Source organism: Herpailurus yagouaroundi, unplaced genomic scaffold (genome assembly GCF_014898765.1).
Source record: "Herpailurus yagouaroundi ecotype Mexico unplaced genomic scaffold, PumYag 159, whole genome shotgun sequence".
Taxonomy (NCBI): Eukaryota; Metazoa; Chordata; class Mammalia; order Carnivora; family Felidae; genus Herpailurus; species Herpailurus yagouaroundi.
In genome coordinates, this window is record NW_024412400.1 from 68,649,818 (window position 1) to 68,673,534 (window position 23,717).

A 23,717-nucleotide genomic window follows, 5' to 3' on the forward strand; every position below is an offset into this window, starting at 1 on the left:
CTGCTGGCCAGCACCCTTGCCAATATGTGTGTGTGCTTGCAGCTGGCCCTTGCCATTATGCAGGCACCTGCAGCCAGCTCCATAGCCACATATGTGCACACCACCGGCTCTGGCTACCACCACCATATGCCCTGTTCCCTTGCCTTTGAAAAGCCCAATAGCCCTTGCAGCCATTCAGGGCCCCATACAGCTCTTGCTGTCAAGGATCATGCAATTGTCAATGTCATGCACTTCAGCCACCTGAGCCAGTGAGATAATTTGCCACCCCAAATCTCAACATATTTGTGAATTTTAGTTTTCATCTTGACATTGATTTCTAGTTTCATACAATTGTGATCAGAAAAGATGCTGGATATGACTTTGATCTTCTTGAATTAAGACATTTTTGGTGGCTAATGTTTCATATGCACTTGAGAAGAATATATATTCTGCTACTATTGGATGGAATGTTCTGTAAATATCTGTGAGGTCCATCTGGTCAAATGTCTAGTTTAAGTCCAATGTTTCATTAGGGATTTTATGTCTGGGTGAGCTATCCATTGTTGAAAGGGATATTAAAACCCCCTACTGTTACTGTATTGCTGCTATCTATTTTCTCTCTTCAGGTCTGTTAATATTTGCTTTTTTATTTTATTTTATTTTATTTTATTTTATTATTTGAGAGAGAGAGAAAGCATGTAAGCAGGGGAGAGGGGGAGAGAGAGAGAGAGACAGAGAAAGAGGAAGAGGAAGAGAAAGAGAAAGAGAAAGAGAAAGAGAAAGAGAAAGAGAAAGAGAAAGAGAAAGAGAAAGAGAAAGAGAAAGAGAATAAGAGAGAGAATCCCAAGCAGGTTCCATGCTCAGTGCAGAGCCCAATGTAGGACTCAATCCCATGACTCTGGGATCATGACCTGAGCCAAAATCAAGAGTGAGATGATTAACCAAGTGAGCCACCCAGGTGTCCCTGCTTTATATATTTAGATGCTCCAGTGTTGAATGCATAAATATTTACAAATTTTATATCCTCATGTTGGATTGACTCCTTTATCATTATATAATGACTTTCTTTGTCTCCTGTTACCATCTCTATTTTTATATAAGTTAAGCTGCCTCTGCTTTCTTTGGGTTTCCATTTACATGAAACTTATTATTTTCTCTTCATTAATTTACAGGCTGGGTGTGTTTATAAAGCTGAAGTGAATGTCTTGTGAGCAACAGAGAGCTGGGTCTTGTGTTTTTATCTATTAAGCCACTCTATGTCTTTTCATTGGAGAATTTAGTGCATTTACATATATGTTTTTAAATGTTTACTTATTTATCTTGAGAGTGAGAGAGAGAGAGAGAGAGAGAGAGAGAGAGGAAGGGGTAAAGAGAAAGGAGAGAAAGAAGACTAAGCAAGCTCTACACTGTCAGGGAAGAGCCAGTTTCAGGAACCAGGAGACCATGACATGAGCTGAAACCAAGAGTCAGACACTTAAATGACTGAGCCACCCAGGTGTCCCTAGTCAATTTACATTTAAAGTACTTATTGATAGGCATAGACTTATTATTGCCATTTTGTTAATTATTTTCTGGTTGTTTTATAGTTCTTTTGTTTCTTTTTCTTTTGCTTTCTTCCTTTATGATTTAATGATTTTCTCTAGTGGTATGCTTCAGTTGCTATCTTTAATTTTGTGTATCTCTTATAGGTTTTTCCTTTGTTGTTACCATGAAATGTATATAAAGCATGTTATATTTATAGTAATCTATTTTAACCTGAATACAACTTAAATTCAAATGCATACTAAAGCTTGATACTTTTAACTTCCACACCCCTTACATATTATGTTTTTGATGCCCAATTTCATCTTTACCTTGTATATACATTAAAAACTTAACATAGTTATTTTTAATATTTTTGTCTTTTGGTTCATACTTGACTTATGTGATTTACCCACCACCATTAAAAATTAGAGTATTCTGGATTTAACTACATATTTATCTTTATTGGTGAAATGTAGCCTTTCATGTTTTACTATTACTAATTATCATCCTTTTGTTTCAGATTAAAGAGTTCTTTTCAACATTTCTTGTAAACCGGTCTAGTGGGGGTGAACTTCAGCTTTTCCTTGTGTGAAAAACTCTTTATCTCTCCAATTCTGAAGTACTAATTTGCTGGGCAGAGTATTCTTGGTTGGCTTTTTTGTTTTTGTTGTTTTGTTTTGTTTTGTTTTGTTTTGTTTTTAGCACTTTGAATATATTATCCCAGTCTTTCAGGGCCTGCCAAGTTTCTACAGAAAAATGTACTGATGGTCTTATGGAGGTTCTCTTATATGGAACAAGTTGTTTTTCATTTGTTTCTTTTAAGATTCTCTTCTTGTTTGTAACTTTTGAAAATTTAATTATAATGTGTTTTGGTGTGGTTCTCTTTGGATTTGTCTTATTTGGATCTTATAGGCTAGGGAAGTTTTCAGCCATTTTTTCTTTAAATAAGCTTTCTACTACTTATGATTTCACTCATATCTGGAATCTAAAAAATAAATGAATAAACAAACAAAAGCAGAATCATACCTATAAATACAGAGAACAAACTGGTTACCAGAGGGAAGGGGATTGGGATAATGGACAAAATGGGTGAAGGGGAGTGGGAGATACAGGATTCTAGTTACAGAATTAATAAGTCACAGGAATAAAAGGCACAGTGTAGGGAATACAGTCAGTGATGTTGCAATAGTGTCGTATGGTGAGAGATGGTAGCTACACTTGTGAGCATAGGGTAAGGTTATAGAGTTGTTGAATCACTATGCTGTACACCTAAAACTAATGTAACATTGTGTGTCAACTATACTCAAATTAAAAAAATATATAAAACTTTCTGCCCCCTTTCTCTTTCTTTTCTCCTCCTGGGACCTCTATAATGTGAGTATTGATCTGTTTGATGATATCTCTTAAGCTTCCTACACTCTTTTTTATTCTTTTTTTTTCTATTTATACTCCTGATGATACGATTTTGTATCTTTGAGTTTGCTAATCCTTTATTCTGCTTATTCTAGTCTGCTGTTGAACCCCTCTATTGAATGTTTCAGGTCAGTTATTGTATTCTTCAATTCTATGATTTCTGTTCTATACTTTTTCAATATTTCATTTATCTTTATTGAAATTCTCACTTTTTATGCATTGTTCTCCTTATCTTGGTGAGCAAATTTATGACCATTATTTTGAGCTTTTTATCAGGTAGATCACGTATCTCCATTTCATTAAAGTCTATTCCTGGAGTTTTATCTTTTCTTTTATTTGGAGAATATTTCCCTGTTTCTTCACTTTTCTTCACTCCCTGTGTTTCTTCCTGTGCACTAGATAAAACAAATGCCATTCTCATTTTTGATGGAATGGTCTCACATAGGAGGCAAACTGCATTGTTCAGCCTCGCCCTAGCTCTTGCTTGTTGCTTAAACCTTTGTGATTTGGCTTACAGTAGTTGAGTGAGCATGTGCCAAGACCTGTGAGTGTCCCAAAAAGGAGAATCTCAGTCAGCAACTAGATGCAGGCTAATTGGAAGCAAGACCATCAGGCAGCAACCTTTTAAAGTATGCAAATAAACCTCTTTCAAGGAAAGACTAGGAGACAGGCATTTCCATAGTCTTCCTAGTGTTGAACCCTAAAGGGATAGCCAGTTAAGAAGTCCTTCTTTGTTGGCTACAGTCCTGTGAAACTTGTGAATGCAAGCTCCACTTGCCTCCATAGCCAGGCCATCAAGGAGTATTTCCCCTGGGTGGCAGCTGCAAAAGCTGGGGTGCCATATATGTACATAAACTCCTTCCAGGAGGATATTGCTGTTGTCAAGCTACAGGAAGAATGCTAAGATCAAGTCTATTGGCTTCCCTGTTCTTTGGGGAAGATCTGTCTGTCCCTAGATGCATGTTGTATTAGAGGCCTACCCCTCAGGCAGCAGTTTTAAAGTATGCAGATAGTCCTCTTTCAAGGAAAGACTGGGAGATTGGCATTTCTCGCTGCACTTTTTTGCACTGAGCCCTAAGGAGATAGCTGATTAAGAAGTGTTGCTTTGTTTGCTACAGTCCTATGGGAATTCAAACTTGAAAAGTCAAGCCCCACTGGCCATCAGAGCCAGGCAATCAAGGGTGCCTCTTCTGGGAGGCAGCCACAAAAACTGGGCACCAGACATGTGCTCAAGCTCCTTTCAGGGAGACACTGGTGACCTGGAGCAGGGCAGAGAGAGAATGCAAAAATGGCACCTGCCAGCCTCCTCAATCTCCAGAGAATTGCAGTTGGCCCTTAGATGTGTGTTAAATTAGAAGCCTGACTCTTGGGCTGTTGCTTTTAAGATAAGTTAATAGACCTCTTTCAGTGGATGACTGGGATATAGGCATTTTGGGCTTGCTACCTCTTCAGTGAGCCCTGAGGACTCACAAGTCCTCTCAAGCACCTTAAAAGCTGTTTCTTTGTTTGCTATAGGTTTGTAGGTTTTGTGGACCCTAGTCTCATTGGCTTTTAGGGCTAGGTGTTTTGGGTGCCTGTGCCTCAGGTGGAGGTCTTAAAAGTTAGAGCACTTCATGTTGGATCCAAACCCTTTTCTCCTCAGGGAGAAATTGGGAGTTATGAGGTTTTTCCCAATTGTATGTTAGTGTGATGTGGTAGTGTTTATGGTCAGAGTGTGTCTCAGCCTTTCTTATACATTTCAAAGTGGGTTTTTTTTTTCTCATTCACCTGATATGTAGGAATCACTCAATTAGATGTTTTTGTGTAAGATATTTAGGTGTAAAGCACTTTGGAAAGAATGGGGCCTTATATAAATATAAGGGAATGTTGCCTTGGCTTGCTTGAAAAAGAGTGGATGAGAAGAGTGTGAGTCTGACTCATCTCTTCTTCATGGCAAGACCTACGCAAATCTCCCTCTTGCTTATGAAGCTGCAAATAAACCCAACTTAGTCCAAACATTCTATCATGGACCAGGTGCCTTAGAAAGTCCCAGTATTTGTTGTCAGGTTCTTTTTGAGACAAATAGCAAAGTGGCTGGCTTATATTCCAGTTGTTTGAGTTGCCAAATGACTCTTAAAATAGAACAAAACAACTTTCTCCAGCAGCAAAAAGTGAAGTTGCCTTTCTCCTCCCTCCACCTTCTTTCATTTTAATCTTTTATGATGTGTGGTTTCCAGATTCCAAAACTGTAAACAAAACATGTCTGTTCTGTAGTTTCTATTATCCAGTGCAAATTGAAAAAAGGAACTATAATGCTTCTTAATCTTTTTTAAAAATTCCTTTTTACAAATAATTTATTTCCAAATATCAGCATTTCTTACATGATTTGGATGTAGTGAGGTGGAATGGAGACAGAAGTCATATCCACCTACTGCAGATAAAGCTTTTCCCCTGAAAAACAGCATAATCAGAGTAGGCAGTTTCCCAGGATTTTTGTGATCACCATGCTGGGGATAAAACTCTGCAAATAAACCTTAGGCATTGGGAATAAGTGGTTGCTACATTTGGGAGAAAAATATCTCAAAGAAATAAGAGGACATCAAAAGTGTTTCTTCTCCCTCTTTATTTCTAAGAGATGTATTTCTCCAAGTATTTAGAAGAAGATAAAATTGAATTGTGTTTTTATCATGATATGAATTGTGCAAACAACTGGGAATTATAACTTTAAAATATTAAATGGAATTTGACCCTTGTTGGATATGTAGATTTGAATATCTAACATCATATCTTTCTTGTAAGTTGTCTCTTTTACGTGTTCTATAATGTCTCAAGTTAGTGTGCTCTTTTCCCCCGTGTAATTTCACAAGACAATATTTTCATTTACTAACAACATTTCATAGTATGTTAATAACATCAACACAGCCACATTTCCCTGTGTGAAAGAGTCAGGGTTATTAGAGATGTAGGGACATTTGTTAAGCCTAGGTAAATATTCAATATCAGTTTAGAGAGAGGGAGAGTAACAATGGCATTTGCAGCCAGCCCTAAGTTCCTTTGAGATGTATATGAATGCATTTGACTTGTTCAGTCTATGAAGCAGATGCTAGTTCAGCTGTAGTACATGTGTTGGTGTCCAAACATAGTTTTGGAATATGATGCGGGTGCAGGGAGAAGGGCGATGTGCATGTATGAAAATTCCAGGTATGAGTTTTGGGGACGCCATTACAATTATTTTAACTCAACTTAAACATTGACCTCAGAGATATATACATGATACTGGTTTTGATACATTTTGGAAAAGTAATTAGAAATCAAATAAACCATTAAGGAAAACAGTAACTAAGATTTCAATGGATTTTTTTAGACTAAATTATATATTTTTCTAGTTCCAAATGAAAACAGTACTGCATTTTATTCTTTTCTTAAGTTTGTATTTAAATTTCAGTTAGTTAACCAACACTGTAATATTAGTTTCAGGTGTACAATTTAGTGAGTCGATACTTACATACAACATCTGGTGCTCATCAGAACAAGTGCATTCTTTAATCCCCATCATCTATTTCACCCATTCCCCCCCACCCCCAACGATCTCCCCTCTGGTAACCATCAGTTTGTTCAGGCTAAATTATATTTTAAATGAAATAAATGGATCATTAATTTTATTTGGAGTTTTACTTAGTCTCATAACCAAATATTCATTTTCAGTTTTATTTCTCTTTATTGTTTGTTTTATTGTGTGACTTCCTGAACTGCTTTATAAGGAATTTTTTTAAGTTTAAATATTACAAGTTCTTCAATTAAGGCAATATTTCTTAATATTTTAGCTTAAAAAGGAGGAAAATTTTATATTCCTTCATACTATTTTGAGACATGAAAAATACCATGAGGATTTTTTCTTTTTTTATAGAAAAGAAAATAAAAAAGAGTTTAAAAGGAAAAGATATCTTATAAAAGTATATTTTCCCCTATGTGTTTCACTACCGTGGTTATATAAGAATGCATGAAGTAATGAAAAACAAACAAATCAAAAACCCTTCAAACTGAATGCTACCATCTTTTTTTTCTTTCAGCTCTCGGGAGAAGTGATTTTGCAAATTGCCAATGAACCAGTTCTGCCCTTTAATGCTCTTGATATAGCTATAGAAGTTCAAAACAGTCTTAAAGGTAATTTTTCTTTGAATTACAATAATTTTAGCAAGTGAAAGATGGTTCAACTAATATTTAACAAGCAATGGATAAAAATATATGCTATATTATTAGCTATGGCAATGCAGTGACTCCCTTCTTAGAGAGGATTATCATGAGAAGGGCTTAGAGGAAATATGAGATTTGTAATTTCGAACTTCTGTTATCATTTTCCGCATGGCAAAAATATAGTTTAGGTATTTTCCCAAATAAATAAATAAGTAGGTAAGTAAGTTTGTATCTAAAATTCAATCAATTCAAATAAAATTCAAATCAAAATCAATCCAAATCAAGCCAACCCAAATCAATCTTTGGGATTAATTTCTGAAGTATGGGCCCCATTTCATTTCACTAAAGTGTTGGCTCATCCTAGATTAAGGGTGACAAGAAGAGAATTATCTCCATAGTTTCTATTTCAATCCCTTCATGTTTGAATAGATCTCTTTCTGCAGAATTCTAATAATTACCTTCATTTCCCCTTTATCTACATACAAATCTTTCAACAAGGCTTATAATTTTTCTTTATTAACCAAATACAAAGGGCAGTATTGTAATTAAAGAATGCACCCTCCTCCTTTTTGAGTCACACATCTTATTGACAGATATTTATGTGTGATTTTTAGACATAAACTTCTCAATACAAAATTCACTATTTTATCTAAATACCTAAGCAGTAATCCTTACAAAATGGATTATTCTTTTTCTTTCTTAGAAAATGATTTATGGGGCGCCTGGGTGGCTCAGTCGGTTAAGCGGCCGACTTCGGCTCAGGTCATGATCTCACGGTCCGTGAGTTCGAGCCCCGCTTCGAGCTCTGTGCTGACAGCTCAGAGCCTGGATCCTGTTTCGGATTCTGTGTCTCCATCTCTCTGACCCTCCCCCGTTCATGCTCTGTCTCTGTCTCAAAAATAAATAAACGTTAAAAAAAATTAAAAAAAAAAAAAAGAAAGAAAATGATTTATTCTTAACAGCCAAATATTTCAAGTTTCTGAAAATTTAATTCCTTTTTTTTTTTTTTTTAAATTTTGACTACTGGGGTTGCATCTTAACCTGAAGAATACTATGACACAATTTTTCCTCCCTCAGTGATTCTTATGACTTTTATTATATTGGCTGTAAAACCCTAAAAGCACTTGAGCTGTTTAGGGTTATTTGTTCCCATATGAAGTAGCCTCGGATTGCTCTGTTTTTGGTATATTTAGGCTGGTCTCTATATAGTTTCCATCTTTTCCACTTTTGTCAAGTTTCTATCTTAGATTTGCTTGATGCAGAGTTGCCACAAACCTTCAATTTTAAGAAATGTAGTATCTGTGAAAATCAGTAAAACAAAGGACAATAAAATGAGGTATGCCTATATTTTGGGCAGCATTGGAGCTCAGAAGAAATATATATATACATATACATATACATATGTATATGTATATATATATATATATATTCGTTTATTTTTGAGAGAGAGCGCATGCATGCACACGCGTAAGAAGAGCAAGGGCAGAGAGAGAGGGAGAGAGAGAGAGAGGTTTCTCACTGCCAGCACAGAGCCCGAGACAGGGCTCGATCTCACGAACCATGAGATCATGACCTGAGGCAAAATCAAGAATCAGCCGCTTAACTAACTGAGCCATCCAGGTGTCCCAAGAAATAATATATTTTTAATGAGGTAAGTCAGTACAATTATTCAGCCTTCAGTTGGTGATTCAGATATAGAACTGACATAGTTGGATTTAATCAGGCTAGAGCTCTAATGAGAGAGGGACAATGACCTAGATAAGTTAAAACTGAGAGTATGTGCACAGGAGCACTCGTGAGGGTGGATCAAAGTATCTAAACTGGGTATGGAATAAAAATGAGGAAATGAAAGAAAGGAGGGGGAACAAAATGGAAGGAGGATCAATAAATACTACTTCATGGTGAGATCAAAGAATTGAGTGAGCTAAAAAGACTCATTTGCTGCTGGCCAGCAAATGGGATTATTAAAAATGTGATCATACATAGAGTTCAGATATTGGTAAGGACAGCGTTCAGGAGAGGACATGACCATGGAAGTGGGATAAGCAATCAGCAGAAGAAAAGAGGCTAAGGAAAGGAGAGTCTAGAGTATGTGGGTATTGAAATTGCCAAGAATTCAGATCGAAGTATTCTTGTAAGAGGAAGTGACTAAACCAGGAGCCAAAATCTTCAAAGAATGAGCAGTGATACCTCCTAGTGTTTTTCTAGGGCTAGTGGTACAAAGCGTTAAGAGAGAAGGAACCACACCTAGGAGGGCTGGGGCTGAAGCAGTATCATTATGGAAGAGCCAGGTTTTAGGTTAAAAGAAGAGGGTACAGAAAATATTCTGAAAATAGGCCAGGTTAATAATCCTTTCTTTAATAGTTATATCTGAAGCATGTCAGTACAACGGGGTTGGGGGGAAGCTACAGTCGTTCTACAAAGATTTCCACTGCAGCCTGATGCTACCAAGTCTAGATGAACAGCTCCCAAAATCAAGTTGCTCAGTCAGATGAGCCAGGAGTATTTTGGCTTCTTGCTGATACATTGGTCTGCTTCTGCTATAGGTAAAGAACTTTTTCTTTGGTTATTGGTTTTTTTTGAGTTTTGTTTCTTTTGATGTGAAACTCCTTGGGTTTCCTTGCTACTTTCACTCAGAAAAATGTGGGCCAGACTTAAGATATACCCATAGTAAAAACACAAAACAAAACAAAACAAAATGTGTCAAGAACATAGATATATAGGCATAAAATTCTTTTGTTATGACCTGAGTATAAATATTTGATCAAAGTGATGCAATTTGTCACCTTTAAGCTATACATTTTTATCTTTTAGTTATCATGATTCAAAATTGTTTGTTCTGTATTAAAGTAAAAGACCATTCGAATGTTTGCTAAATTGTGGGCAATTTGATGTAACTGTTCTATTTTAACTACTTTAGTTATAACCTTATTTGTAAAATAGAGTAATGTGCTACACGTTAAATGACATCTAATTTTACTGCTTAGTACAAACTTTAATTGTTTATATATATTTTTATTTTGTTATGACAACTAGCAGTGATTAGTCTTAAGTTCTCAATCACAGTTATTACAAAAAAGTGACCTTCAAGGCTAAACTATAAAATTTTGTTTCTCCCTACTGCAAAAAGTTTACGTATAAAGGTCTCTGAAACCCAATTGCATTTTCAACGGTGTAATTTTACCCCTTGACAACCAGCCATCTTGTTTATTTATTACTCTAGTTTACAGTAGCAGCAGACCATTCTCTACTGTTCTCACAACCACCAGAAAGAAGGATAATTTACCAGTGAATAATTTGTTTGAGTTGATTTATTGGATGGTCTTGAAAGCTCATTTTGACTGAGTGACCTTGGCTCTTAATATTTGGTCAATGCCAAACACATAATAGTTAGAGAATGAATATTTATATGTGGTTACATAGAGATGTAGTGTAAATAGTGACTGATAAGATTACTGATATGCTTCAGCTGTACTTGTGGCAAATAAAAGTATGTCCAAAAAAATTGCACACATAAGACATTGGTACTAGTTTGCAGGGGGCAAATGCAGGTGTCAAGAATAAATGAGTACAACCATACCCTTGAACCTAGAAGCAGACTAAGGAGTATGCACTTAATAACCTTACTAAATTTACTCTTTCTCATTCTCTCTACTTTTTAATGTTTTAAACACCACCTCAAAATAACAATGGCTATGTAATTCTGATGATTTCTGTTAATATCTGCTATTTTTCTTTGTTGGAATTCTGGATGTTAATTATTTACCATTATCGCAAAAACTACAAATGGCAAAACAAAGTAAAAGTCATTTCCATTTGATCTGGCTACGTACACATTTATTTAGTGAAAGCCAGACTCAGCAGGAAACAATTTCGATCTGTGTGGCTTGTTGCCACTTCCTGATTGTCTCACTAAAGGTAAAATGGTTGTTGGCAGAATTTCCTCCTGTTCCTTGAGAAACTGACAATGGTAACTTAGCTGACTTTTTAATTTTTTTATTAGCTCTGATAATTCATTAGCACCAATCACTTCATTGTGGAAGGAGGGATAGTTATTTCAAGGTGATGATGTGACCGAGGCAAGCACAGGCTGTTCCGCTAGATCTGTAGTTTCATATATTCAGTTGTCATTTTGGTTCTTTTCTACAGTCACAAGTAACTGAGATCCATCTGATGTCATTTCTTCTTTCTGAGTAATTTATGATGAATGTCCCAAAAGGAAAAAAAATAAGTATACGCTTTATAAATTGCATGGGTCACCTGTGTGGCCCAGTTGGTTAAGCGTCCGACTCTTGATTTCAGCTCAGGTCATGATCTCATGGTTTGTGGGTTCAAGCCCTGTGTCAGGCTCTGTGCTGACAGTGGAGAGCCTGCTTGGGCTTCTCTCGTACTTCCTCTTGGCCCCTCCCCTGCTCATACTCACTTTCTCTCTCAAAATAAATAAATAAAACTTAAAGAAGTAAATAACTTGTGTGATTTTTGGCCTCAGCCTATCGGTCTCCAATTTTGGTTTTAGTTAGCATCAATTCCAGCTTTTGTCCGGCCTATAGATAGTAAAGTGTGGGCATACTAGCAACCTGGCCCTGTGCCCTCCTGAAAAAATTCCAAATCCATCCATCTAAAATCCAAACAATTCCAAGAAAAGATTTAGTTCCCATGGAAATTCTGAATCATGTTAGATATCTAGTGGTTTGACCCAAACTTGCATTTCTGGAACTAACTGTTTTGTGTGACAAGGACTTAAACTCAAAAGCATTCTCTCAAAAATAGCTTACCTTGTTTGCTCAAACTGAGAGAAATTCAGTAAGAGATTGGCCATCCATTGGGTACAATTTCCTAAAACTATGTTTAATATCAATCCCTAGTGTATTTTTGTATGGACTCTGACTATGTAACTATATTAAATATTGTATTTCATTTATTGACATTCCAAATCTTGTTCAAACCAGGAGTTCTTAATAGGGTAATCTGCAACAAAATCTGGTTGTCTCTGTATTATCAGTGTTTGTCCCCTTAAACCAGCTTCCCTTTGTCATCATGTCCTTCATTACCCTGAATACTTCATTCAAATTTGGTTTAAAGTTTTCTTTTTAGTACCTATATTAAACATTTTTTATTATGTTTATTTATTTTTGTGAGAGAGACAGAGTGCAAATGGGGGAGGAGCAGACAGAGAGGGAGACACAGAATCCAAAGCAGGGTCCAGGCTCTGAGCTGTCAGCACAGAGCCTGATGAGGGGCTTAAGCCCACAAACCGTGAGATCATGACCTGAGCCGAAGTCAGACACTAAACCGACTGAGCCACCCAGGCTCCCCAATACCTGTTTTATATGTGTAATTACATTGATTGAAATATGGTAATCACTTCCTATCATCTTCCTACTTTCCCATCCTAGTAATAGCTGAATGTATTGTGAATTTTTTTTCCTTAAGTGTATTTTTAGGACAAAACCTGTGCCCATGACAGGATAGTACTACAATCCATTTTTCTATGAGTGTTGCCTCTCTGGCAACAACTTTAAAGTAGTTTTTTTAAAGATTTTTTTTAAAAGTATTTACTTATTTTGAGAGAGAGAGGAAGAGTGTGTATGTATGCAAGTGGGAGATGGGCAGAGAGAGAGGGAAGGAGAGAATCCCAAGTAGGCTCTGCACTGTAAGTGCACACAGAACCTGATAAAGGGCTCAAACTCACAAACTGTGAGATCATGACCTGAGCCAAAATAAACAGTTGAGTGCTCAGCTGACTGAGCCACCCAGGTGCTCCTAAAGACACTTTTAATGTTGGCTTATAATAGAACATAAAGTACCCTTCCCCTCGTACTGATTAATTTCATTAAAGTTTTTTTTTTTTTTTCATTTTCTCAGCTTAGCCAAAACATAATTAAACACACATGTGTTATTAAATGTACAACTCCAACTTTCTGCCTCAGGAGGAGACTGATAAAAAATAAACCACACATGAATTTAATTCCTTCTAGGAAGTCTTTGTTCACTCTTCCAAAGCAACCAATAACCAGATCATGTAGTTGCAAACACAACACAGTGGCAGCATCTATGGCCCTGAAAGTAGCTCCTGGTTCAATCTTGGCACCAGGCCGACATATGCTGTTGGGACAACTCATTCCACGCAATATGTTCAAAGTCTTGATAGATTTGCATCTGTTTTTGGCTATCTGGATCACTGGGTAATATTTAGAATATAAGAAAATCTTCAGAATGTGTTGCCAGTGTTTTCAAAGTGGTCAATCTGATTCTTGTAAGCATGCCACTTCGGCACTTTTGCAAAAAAAAAAAAAAAGGATTTCTATTGTATTTAGTTTAGACAAAACTAGCCACTGCCTCCTGGCATATTGCATTTTTAAATAATATCCATTTATCAGTGCATTGTAAAATCAGTGTTAGACTATTTATCAACAGTGCACTAGCTCCTACACTTCATTCTCTACCTGTTTGTTTTTTTGTTTTGTTTTGTTTTGGTTTTGTTTTTGTTTAACTTCTTTAAATAACCAGCTGAGATGATTCACTGTGATTCATACTAAAGAAACCAGCATGAAGAATAGAAAATGTAGGATAATAAAGGACTGTTGTTTCCTCTGGCTGAAATCGTATTGGTAATTTCTTTTGTTCTCTTTAGTGATGCCACAAGATATTTTTAAGATGACATTAAGTAGCATACATTTTCCCCCCAAAATAATCTTCTTCTTTTAGCCACTGTGTTATGTGGAACATAAATCATACTTTTCCTTGTCACTATAAATCAGTGAAGTCTAAGCCATGATTGTGCAATTATTAGCACCTTTAAAACTGTCATAAGCTCATCCATAGAAGAATAGGTTCTGTGAAATACATAGTAAAAAGCTATGTTTGTTTGATATAAAAATGTAGTTTTAGAGTATGACCAGTACATTTCACTCTTAATTGAAGATGAAACTGTGTGAGTCTTTAAAAATACAGTCACCAAGTACAACCAAAAGATAGAAAAATGGAAATAAAAATTTAAAACTTTTTTGGAGTATAAAACTCTGAATAGAGGCCACAATAGTAAGTAGTAAAATCATTCTTTAAAATAAGACAGCTATATATTTGTGCAGGAGGTTGTAGAACAGACTTAACACGTCTGAGTTTATGCCAAGATGAAACTCATCAAGATATGAAGTGGGAGAAGAGGTAGTTAGTGCATTTTCCAGGTTCTGGCAGGTGAGAACATACAGATTCAGTGGGGCAACCCAGAAATCTAAGAGACCTTATGGAAAAGACGTGTATGAAGTGCCTGTAAGCCTCTGATCTGTTAGAAGGTGTTTTAGCATCCTGTACCAACGGTCCTCAGGAGGAACAAGTTTTCTGAGGACACCGTGGCACTTGAGAGGTCATGCCACAAAGCCCCAGGTAATGTGCTAAGTGTCTTATGTCCATTGTGACATTTAACCTTACTCTAGCCACATGAGCTTAACTGGATATTGTTAAGAGCAGTTTAGAGATTAAGAAACTGTGTGGAGGGCAAGGGGTGGAGGGGTTGTGTCTTACTTAAGTGTGTACCTTTAAGTGGTTGGTTTAGGGCTTGAATATGGCTCTGTCAGATTCCGAAGCCCCTGCCCTTTTCACTATACCACACTGCTTCCCAGATGGCTTGAAGGGGAGAATGCTGCAATGTGATGATTGGCTAAAAGGCAGGAGTAGGAATATGTTTCCTTCAGTGTGTTCTAGAGCCTGTCCTGAACTGGCCTCCGTAGATCTCAATAATGTCTCAGTATCCACTGACTTGGACTTCCTCCTTCCTTCCCTCTCTCCCTCCCACCTTCTTCTCTCCTCTCCAATTAATATCACTACTGCTTATAATATCCAGCTCTGTTCTTTGTATAGCAAGATGGAAAAATGAAAGGGTTGAAGTTAGAGATGGATTCATCTTCCAGAAGGCTGAGGACTGGGGGAATAGGAAGGGATTAATTAGTAGCAATTAATATTTTTGTTTGCGGATGGAACACCCTCAACAGCTTTAATATAGGAAGAGTCTCAGAACTTCCAAGAGTTCCATTTTAGATGACCTTGATTTCTGGGCAAGTTCTGTCTCTCAAGTTTCACTTCTTTCCTGGATTTACTTAGAATATTTTTGTATACAATAAGCTCTTCAGTTATCCTCATGAGGATTTATTTTATTTGCTCCTTATTTATTCTTCATTTGTGGATTATTTCTAACTAGATTAGGAATCTATTAAGGTTAGTGATTTAACCTTATGTCTTTCCCTTTCTCCCAATACTTATAGGACAGAACACAAAATAGGACTCAGTAAGTTATTTACTGAAAATACATTTGTATTTTACTTTGAGACAGAGGAAAAATGCATTGTTTCTGTTTGAAATTTAGAAGTGCATTTCAATTGTTTCTTGAATAATATCAAGATAATTTCACTAAGCAGTCTCCATTATTTTGTATTATATTAAGGTTGATTTTCAATATTCATCACAAATTGATATGTTCTACTATGCTATAAAAAACTTAATGGTTGGCTTTTCAACAGAAGCAAATACGTAAAAGGATCATTTTGAAGGTTGGCTGTTTAGTTCCTTTACCCTTTTTTTTAATGTTTTTATGTATTTTTGAGAGAGAGAGAGAGCATGAGCAGGAGTGGGGGAGAGACAGAGAGTGGGTAACAGAAGACCAAAGTGGGCTCTGTGCTGACAGCAAGGAGCCCGACGCAGGGCTCCAACTCACAAACAGTGAGATCATGACCTGAGTCAAAGTCTGATGCTTAACGGACTGAGCCACCCAGGCGCCTGGATTCCTTTATCCTTTACATTATCTCTTTTCCTGTTATTCAGAAGTTTGAGATCCAGCCCATGGAAAGAAAAAAAATGGCTCCAGATTAATAGGCACCACAAAATAACATTGCAAATCTTTATAGATGTGTATGCAAGGAGGAGTGTTATACAGTGTGGAGAAAATTTGAGAAAGTGAAAAGTAGCATCTCTGAGAATAAAATCATTAGTTATGGTATTTGGGGGCATGTCTTTAAAAAATGCATTGGTAGTAATTTATACTTAAGATTGTGTACTCTGATAATAGTAACTTCCATTTATGTAGTTATTTAAATGCTTGGAGAGTGAAATGACCATTTCTGCATTTTCCCCCAAGGAAGCTAAAAGACAGTAATATTAAGTAATCTATTCAAACTTACATTGATAGTAATTAAGTAGATGAGGCTCTTACCTGGTTTTTGATACCAAGACCTTGGTCTTGAGACTCCATGCGCATAAAGCTTCAAGATAATTGTATTAACTTTCTCTAAGAGAAATCTCTAACTCCCAGTTCATTTTCTTTGGTCAAATGGACTTACTACTTATTAAACCTGAACTGTGAAGAGCTTCAATTAGTCCTCTCTTCTCTGACATTCACTGTGCCTTAAATGAAGTTTTATACATATATTCTTAGTTTTTATGGGTTATTGGCAGGCCATATTTTAATTCAATTTAGTTTAATTTAACTTATCATTACCCTAAAGTAGCTTCTTTTCTTTTCCTTTGCAACTCTTATTGATTTTTAGCAACATTAGTTGATGCTCATTATATGCAAAACATTTCCCTAAGTGACTTTTTAGGCATTATTCAGGAAATATCTCTAAACATTATCTTATAATTCAAAATTCTCTCAACAAAATTTTTAATAAATGACTACCATATCTCAGGTATTGTGCTAGCATCTGGAGATACAAAGAGATAAAACATCGTGGGGGTTCTTTCCAGTCAAAGAAAGGAGAGAGACAAGGCAGATAAGGATAAAAATATTACAGATATTATGATGCTGTGATCAGTAGATAATTCATGCTATGCCAGACATAGTTTTTGTCTGAGTAAATGGTAGTGAACAAAACTATTAGACAATAATCTCTTCCTTCACAGAGCTGACATTCTAACAGGAATATGTGGGGTCACAGCTGACTTCGATTTGGTGGTATTACTTTCTTATTTAAATAGACAAGTTCTAATTGGCATTAAAATGGCTATTAGGAATCAGCTATGTATACAAATGATTGAGTGAACATTGAAAATAAAGCTTCTTTTCAATTTGTAACCTTATACCCTTGAAGTGATGTATAGGGTGTGGTGTAGATGGCAGGTTTCCACTATCAGGGTTCTTTCTGGAACAAGAAAGTTCTCAAAGCTGTCAGTTCTCTACATCCTCACCACTAAGAAAGATAAATTCATTTAAAGCTAAATAAGGTAGAATGGTACAATTTGTCTCCCTTGATTCAGTAGTAATGTCTTCAATTCTGTAGTGTATGTTAGATCAGAACAGATTTTTCTTTCTTAAATGGAAGACTCTCAAGGATGTTGAACTTGTTTTTTCTGTTGTTCAGTCTTTCAATTCCAATGTAATCTAAATGTGCTTTTTTCGTCTTATTTTTTTTCCCTGTACAAAGATATTTCCTGTAAGTTCACCATACATTAACTTCAGTAAACCATCATATTTTAGGATAAATAGTATCTTTATAAAATGGCATTATTTTTATAATTGTGATTTAGGGTGCTAAATGTCCTCACTGAGCAAAACTTTCTCCTCTCACAACCTCAAGTTTTCTTGTGATATCTTGTGATATCAAGTAATTAATGAGTATATAATGTACTTTGAAAACATCCAAATGCCAAAACCTGTGAACTCCTACAAATGAGTTTATTCATGTTGTTAATTTCAGTGAACAGAAAGTTTACAAATGTGGCTATACTTTATAGCTCTCATGAAAACAACTTATCTCTACAGAATTTTCTTTTGCTACTGGATTTTTTTCCAAAAGTACGTTATTTAATCTCCTTTGTTTATTTAGTAAATAATTGCTGAGTGTAAGAACCATGCTCTCCTCTAAAGAAATTAGCATATGAAATAGTCCCCATCAAATGAAGGTGAAAGACAACAAAGATCACTGTATTGGGTTGGTAATTCTATGACAGACATATTTTATATATCAAGCTATAATTCTAACCTAGTTTTTCTTTTCTTACCACATCACCTCTCTACAGTACTTCTTAAACTTTAAAATGTGTGTAATAATCTGGGTAGCATGGAGATTCCTGGCTCTACTCCTAGAGAGATTTAGCAGGTGTAGGAATCTTCATTTTCATGAAGACCAGGTGTTTGGGGAGCTGGTAACACTTGAACTTCACTTGGAAAGAGTCCCTTTGTGATCTTTCCCTTTTGCCTGAAATTTTCCCAAGTGAAAGTCCCATATGGCCTCTTCATCTCTCCATCTGCTTACCTCAATGCCATGCTCTCAGGACAGCCAGTTTCAATTTATCAGGTCCATGTTCATTTCATCACCTTGACATGACATAATTCTCTGTATTGAGTTTCTGACCTTGCTGGAGTCTCCTGAGAACTAACACCACCACTAACTGTTGCCTCACCCAGAGACTGACTCAAATGGTGGGGAATATCAGGAAGAAGATGAGAAGAAAATGCACTTCTCATGGTACAATAAAGGAATGCTTTTTAAACAAGATGTTAAGTCACATCAGCTGGGAAATGCTTACCTATAGAAGAATATTTTTTATAACAATTTATAAGTATTAATCATTTAACCTTCATAAAAAAACCTATGAAGCAGATGTTTATTTTGTTCATTTTATAGATTAGGATGCTGAGGCTCAGTAACTTACCCCAACATCACACAGCTACTAAGTGGTATAGCAGGGATTTGAACTCAGGTAGTCTGGCTCCAGGGTCTGGTGGCCATTATCACTATACAAATTCTGTCTTACTCTTAGTTAAAGGAATGTCCTGTGTTTAGTAACACCATTCATATCAAAATGACTTCCAGTAAATTACACAAATAGAAACAAACTACAAAAAACAAAAATCATCCCCCAAGCAAAACAAGACAAATACTACATAGGATAGTATTTTCAAATCAAAGATGTATTTCAACTTCAAATTACAGGAAACTTTTAGAAAAGCAAAAAGAGCCCATAGATGCATAACAATATACAGGAACATATCTCTTGTTCTCAGAAGAGATAACTTTTTTTAAAAATCACTTTTCCCCCAGAAATATAGAATACTACATGAAGAGCGTGAATGTTTGAGTCAGAAAGATCAGGCTTCTAATTCTGGCCTGTCATTTACTTGCTTAATGAACTAGGACCATTTGCTCGTCTGAATTAACTCTCAGCTTCCATGAAATAGACATGACAATGCAAACTTTGGTGAATATTAAATGAGATAAATATGTCAAGTGCTCAATATCATGCCTGGAACATAGTAGCTGTCTCCCAATAACCAATACCTATTCACTAGTATTATTAGTAGTAGTAATTATTATTTTTTTAAGTTTATATATTTATTTTGTGAGAGAGGTGGGGAGGGGCAGAGAGAGAGGGAGAAAATCCCAAGCAGGCTGTGTGCTATCAGCACAGAGTCTGATGTGGGCTCTATCCCACAAACCCGTGAGATCATGACTTGAGCTAAAACCAAGAGTTGGATTCTTAACCAACTGAGCCACCTAGATGTCCCAATAGTAGTAATTATTATTAGTAATAGTAATGGTAGCAATAAATTTAATACTCTTCATAAAATATAATGTTTAGACAGAATATTTTTGGTGGAATTAATACATTATAAAAATTTAACTGATGTTGAATCTTCCTTTTTGACATCATGATTGCAAAGTGCTTATTTTGCTCCTTTGAGGATGTCTCTTCTGAGATGGACTCATTTATTTTCACCAGGTGATCAACCCTACACTCATCAACTGCTAGCCTTGGCGTCACGCCTGCGGGAGAGTGCTGAACTCTTCCAGTCAGATGAGATGCGTCCTGCTAATGATCCCAAGGAGAGAATTCCAATCCGTGTCCGAATGCTGAATGACATACTCCAAGACATGGAGAAAAGCTTCCTGGTAGAGCAAGTGCCACCAGGTTTTTATAGGTAAGATATGTGTTTATCATCTATATGTTTATGCCCCTCAATTAAATTTTTGTTTAACTTTCAGAACATGTACCTTCTGTGAACTGACACTATTTTTTAATGTAGTTATTATATGTAGTTATATGAGTAATTATCATATGTGCAATTTCAGGACCATTCTCCCCCAAATAACGTTTCGACTGTATGAGCATAGAATAAAGGAGATTGGTTCAGCAGTATCACATAGAAAATGACTAAGAATTTTTTTGACATTAAGCTCAGTATGAGTCAGATATGATATGGCTATTATAAAACCAAATGGAATTATAGGTTGTGTTGGGAAAAATAAATGTTTTGAATGAATCAGAAGATAAGCCTATAGTATTCTTCCTAGTAAGACCATATCTTGAGTATTGTGTTTAATTTTAGAAGCTACCTGTTAAGAGAAAGATATATAAGTTTAATATTCAGGGAAGAGTGGGATTCAGATGGATCTTGAAACAGCCAGGGGACCAGAGATATTGGTTAGAGGTCACAATAGAATGATTCCTAGAAACATTTTAACAATTTTAGTGAATATTTTAATAAACAAATTTTGATATGGAAGGGTGATTTAATTTTGGCTTTTAGAGGGAAAATGGAGTTTAAAAAATTATAACATGTTTCACATATTATTATTTATTTAAAGTTGAGAGAGAGAGAGAGAATGAGCAGGGGAAGGGCAGAAAGAGGGAGAAAGACAGAATCCCAAGCAGGCTCTGCACTATCAGTGCAGAGCCTGACCTGGAACTCCAACCCACAAACTGTGAGATCATGACCTAAGCCAAAATCAAGAAGTCAGATGCTTAACTGAGCCACCCAGGCACCCCTACACACTTAATTAAGTTTTTGACTTTTCTACAAGACATAAAATATAAATACACACACCTTTCTGTGTAATAGATGCATATATGATGTGTGTATGTCTATAACAATTTAATATGTGTGTGTGTGTGTGTGTGTGTGTGTGTATTTATGTGAGTATGTGAGAAAAGGCAAGAAACAAAGAAGTGTTGGAGGAATAGTGAGGCAGAAAAAATATTTGGCCCAGAACACTCATTAATAAAAGACTTCAAATTTACACTTTTGCACTATATCAATTTATGTTTGTGTGTGTGTGTTTGTATATGTATATAACTATACACACACACACACATTATTCACACACACACACACACACACACACACATATATATATATATAAAATATACAAATAAATATAAATTAAAAATACCCTGGACTATACATATTCTACATGACCAAAGGACATAACTAAGACTAGAGAACTGAAACATAGGAGTACAAATCTTAATTACGTATAAGAAAGAAATTTCTGAAAAGTAGTGTTCTTAAAACACTAAATGTGATGCTTTTATAGGGTAGTGAAATCCCTGTCACTGCAGGTATTAAAGCATAGGCTAGGTAACTTTAAGAACCTGAGTATTTCGACTATACAAGATTTAAGGTGCCCTTTACTACCAAAATTGTGTGATCTGACAAACACTTGATCTCTCTGCATCTCAATTTCTACATCTATAAAATGAGATAGTGGAATGAGACCTGTTTAAAATAAGAAACCTTTCCTACTTCTGATATTTGGTGATTTCCCTTCATGATTTTAAACTTAAATTCTAATTTAAAATCCTTATATCATTTCTGCTAACATTATGATTGTGTATTCTAAGACTGTGGACAGTGTTAATTTATTACAATGGATATTTGTAAGCACCAGAGACATAGCAGTTGCCTGAAGTTAATAACACTGGCTCTGATGAGGTTACATTCCCGAGGTAGGGATGGGGAAACAGAATGAACAAGGTAACTAAATAAAATATAGCTTATGGTAGATATAATAACTGCTAAAGAAACAATTAAACCACATTATTAAATTCAGCATTATTAAAAAGTCTTAATCAGAATAGGCACATTGTATTTTTAGAATATACAAATTTCCCTCAGTTTAAATTTATGAAAAATTCAGAAATTAATAAAAATCCTACATTAAGAATATAGTTTTATATATTATGATATAGTAGACTCTTTCACTATTTGCCTTTCTTGGCACTTGCACTCAATATAGAAGACCCCTATGGTCTGGGATATCTGTCCAGAGAACTTTGTATTACCCCTTAAATAATAAAAATGCTTAAGAAAGTGATTAAGATAGTGATATTATAGCATACCTGTATCCCAGTGTGCAAGCCTCAAAATGTTGATTATGTTCATGTGCTAACTCATGTAAGAAACTTTAGACTTGAAAGCTTGTGGTTCAGTATTTTGGCATTATTTTAAACTATTACTGCAATTATTAAAGAAATACATGTATGCCATAATTCCCTTTGGCTCCATTGATCCATTAATATGCCAACAACAAACGGATTACAATAGATAGATGCAAATAGATATCCTTGATTTGAGTTATCTGACTTACCTTTATCCAAAGATGTCATGCATTTTTACTTCATTTCTGAAATATATAACATCATCCTACTTCATGTTTTCTCTTGGTAGAGAATTCATATTTCTAAATATTCTTGAAGGAAAAATTTTAAAATTACAACAAAATGTCTACTCTCAATCCTTGTAAGCTGTTCCTTTATGGGCAAGAAAATGTTCAAAGTAAAAAAATCAGTGTGATAACATCATATGCAGTTTAAGAAAATGGAAAAATTGATTAAAATGATAGCCATATGGAGTAAAGATAAAATTGTTAATTACATTGTATAAAAGAACATTTGGTGAGCAGGGTTCATTTTGTCTAATGTTAAATAACCTTTAGAGATATTATTCACGGAAGAATCTCACTCTTAAACCTGATGGTGTTATGACAATCTCATCAAATATATAAGGAGGAAGTCAAAAGTAATTTGCTTTTTAAGAAAGTTGTTGACAGAAGTTCATTGTATAGAGCTAAATATTTCATTTGGAATTTGGATCATGTCCCAAAGGATACTGCCTCCACCAAAATATCGCTAAACACTGAAATTCCATATTTTTGGAATATATGAAGCAATTTTCTCCACAGTTTGGTATCAAAAGATTCAGAGATTTTGAAATCCTACAATGTTGCATGTAAAACTTGTTTTTCTCATAAATAAACGCTCATTGAACATTTCTCTATGCAAGCATACTGCTAGAAGCTGGCAATGTAAGATCCTTACCTTTAAGGAGTTTGAGTCAAGAGGTAAACTATCTACATCATAAATCAAAAAAATTGGAGCCTACTTATGCAAATTTCCCAATGAATACTACAGGCAAGAAGTGCTGTTAGGGTTCAGTGAAGAGAGAAATTATCTTGTGGTGGACAAGAAAGACTTTTTAGGGGAAGATGGAAATTTATCTGGGCTTTAAGGGAATTGTAGGATGCCCATTAAATTAGGGAGGCCTATAGACTGAATGTTTTTGTTCCCCCAAAATTTATATGTTGAAGCCTGATCCTCAGTGGGATGATATTCAGTGGTGGGACCTTTGGGAGGTGACTAAGTCATGAGGGATTAGTGCCCTTATAAAAGACTCCACAGAACTCCCTTGCCATTTTCTGCCTTGTGAGGACAGAATATCTGTGGACCTGGAAGTGGACCCTCACCAGATGCCACAACTGTCGGGACTTTGATCTTATACCTCCCATCCTCCAGAAATGTAAGAAATAATTTTGTGTTGTTTATAAGCCACCTAGTATGTAACATTCTGTTATAGC

At 35.6% G+C, this 23,717-nt stretch overlaps 1 protein-coding gene across 7 annotated transcripts in view; it reads left to right on the forward strand.

Moving 5' to 3' along the window:
• Window positions 1-23,717, forward strand: part of NAALADL2 (N-acetylated alpha-linked acidic dipeptidase like 2) — a 1,339,397-nt gene that overhangs the window by 1,271,359 nt on the left and 44,321 nt on the right. For all 7 annotated transcript variants that reach the window (XM_040480794.1, XM_040480792.1, XM_040480793.1 and 4 more), the window contains 2 exons: window positions 6,966-7,059; window positions 19,804-20,002. In XM_040480794.1, coding sequence (XP_040336728.1) covers window positions 6,966-7,059; window positions 19,804-20,002 — 293 coding nt within the window. The remainder of the gene's footprint in view (window positions 1-6,965; window positions 7,060-19,803; window positions 20,003-23,717) is intronic.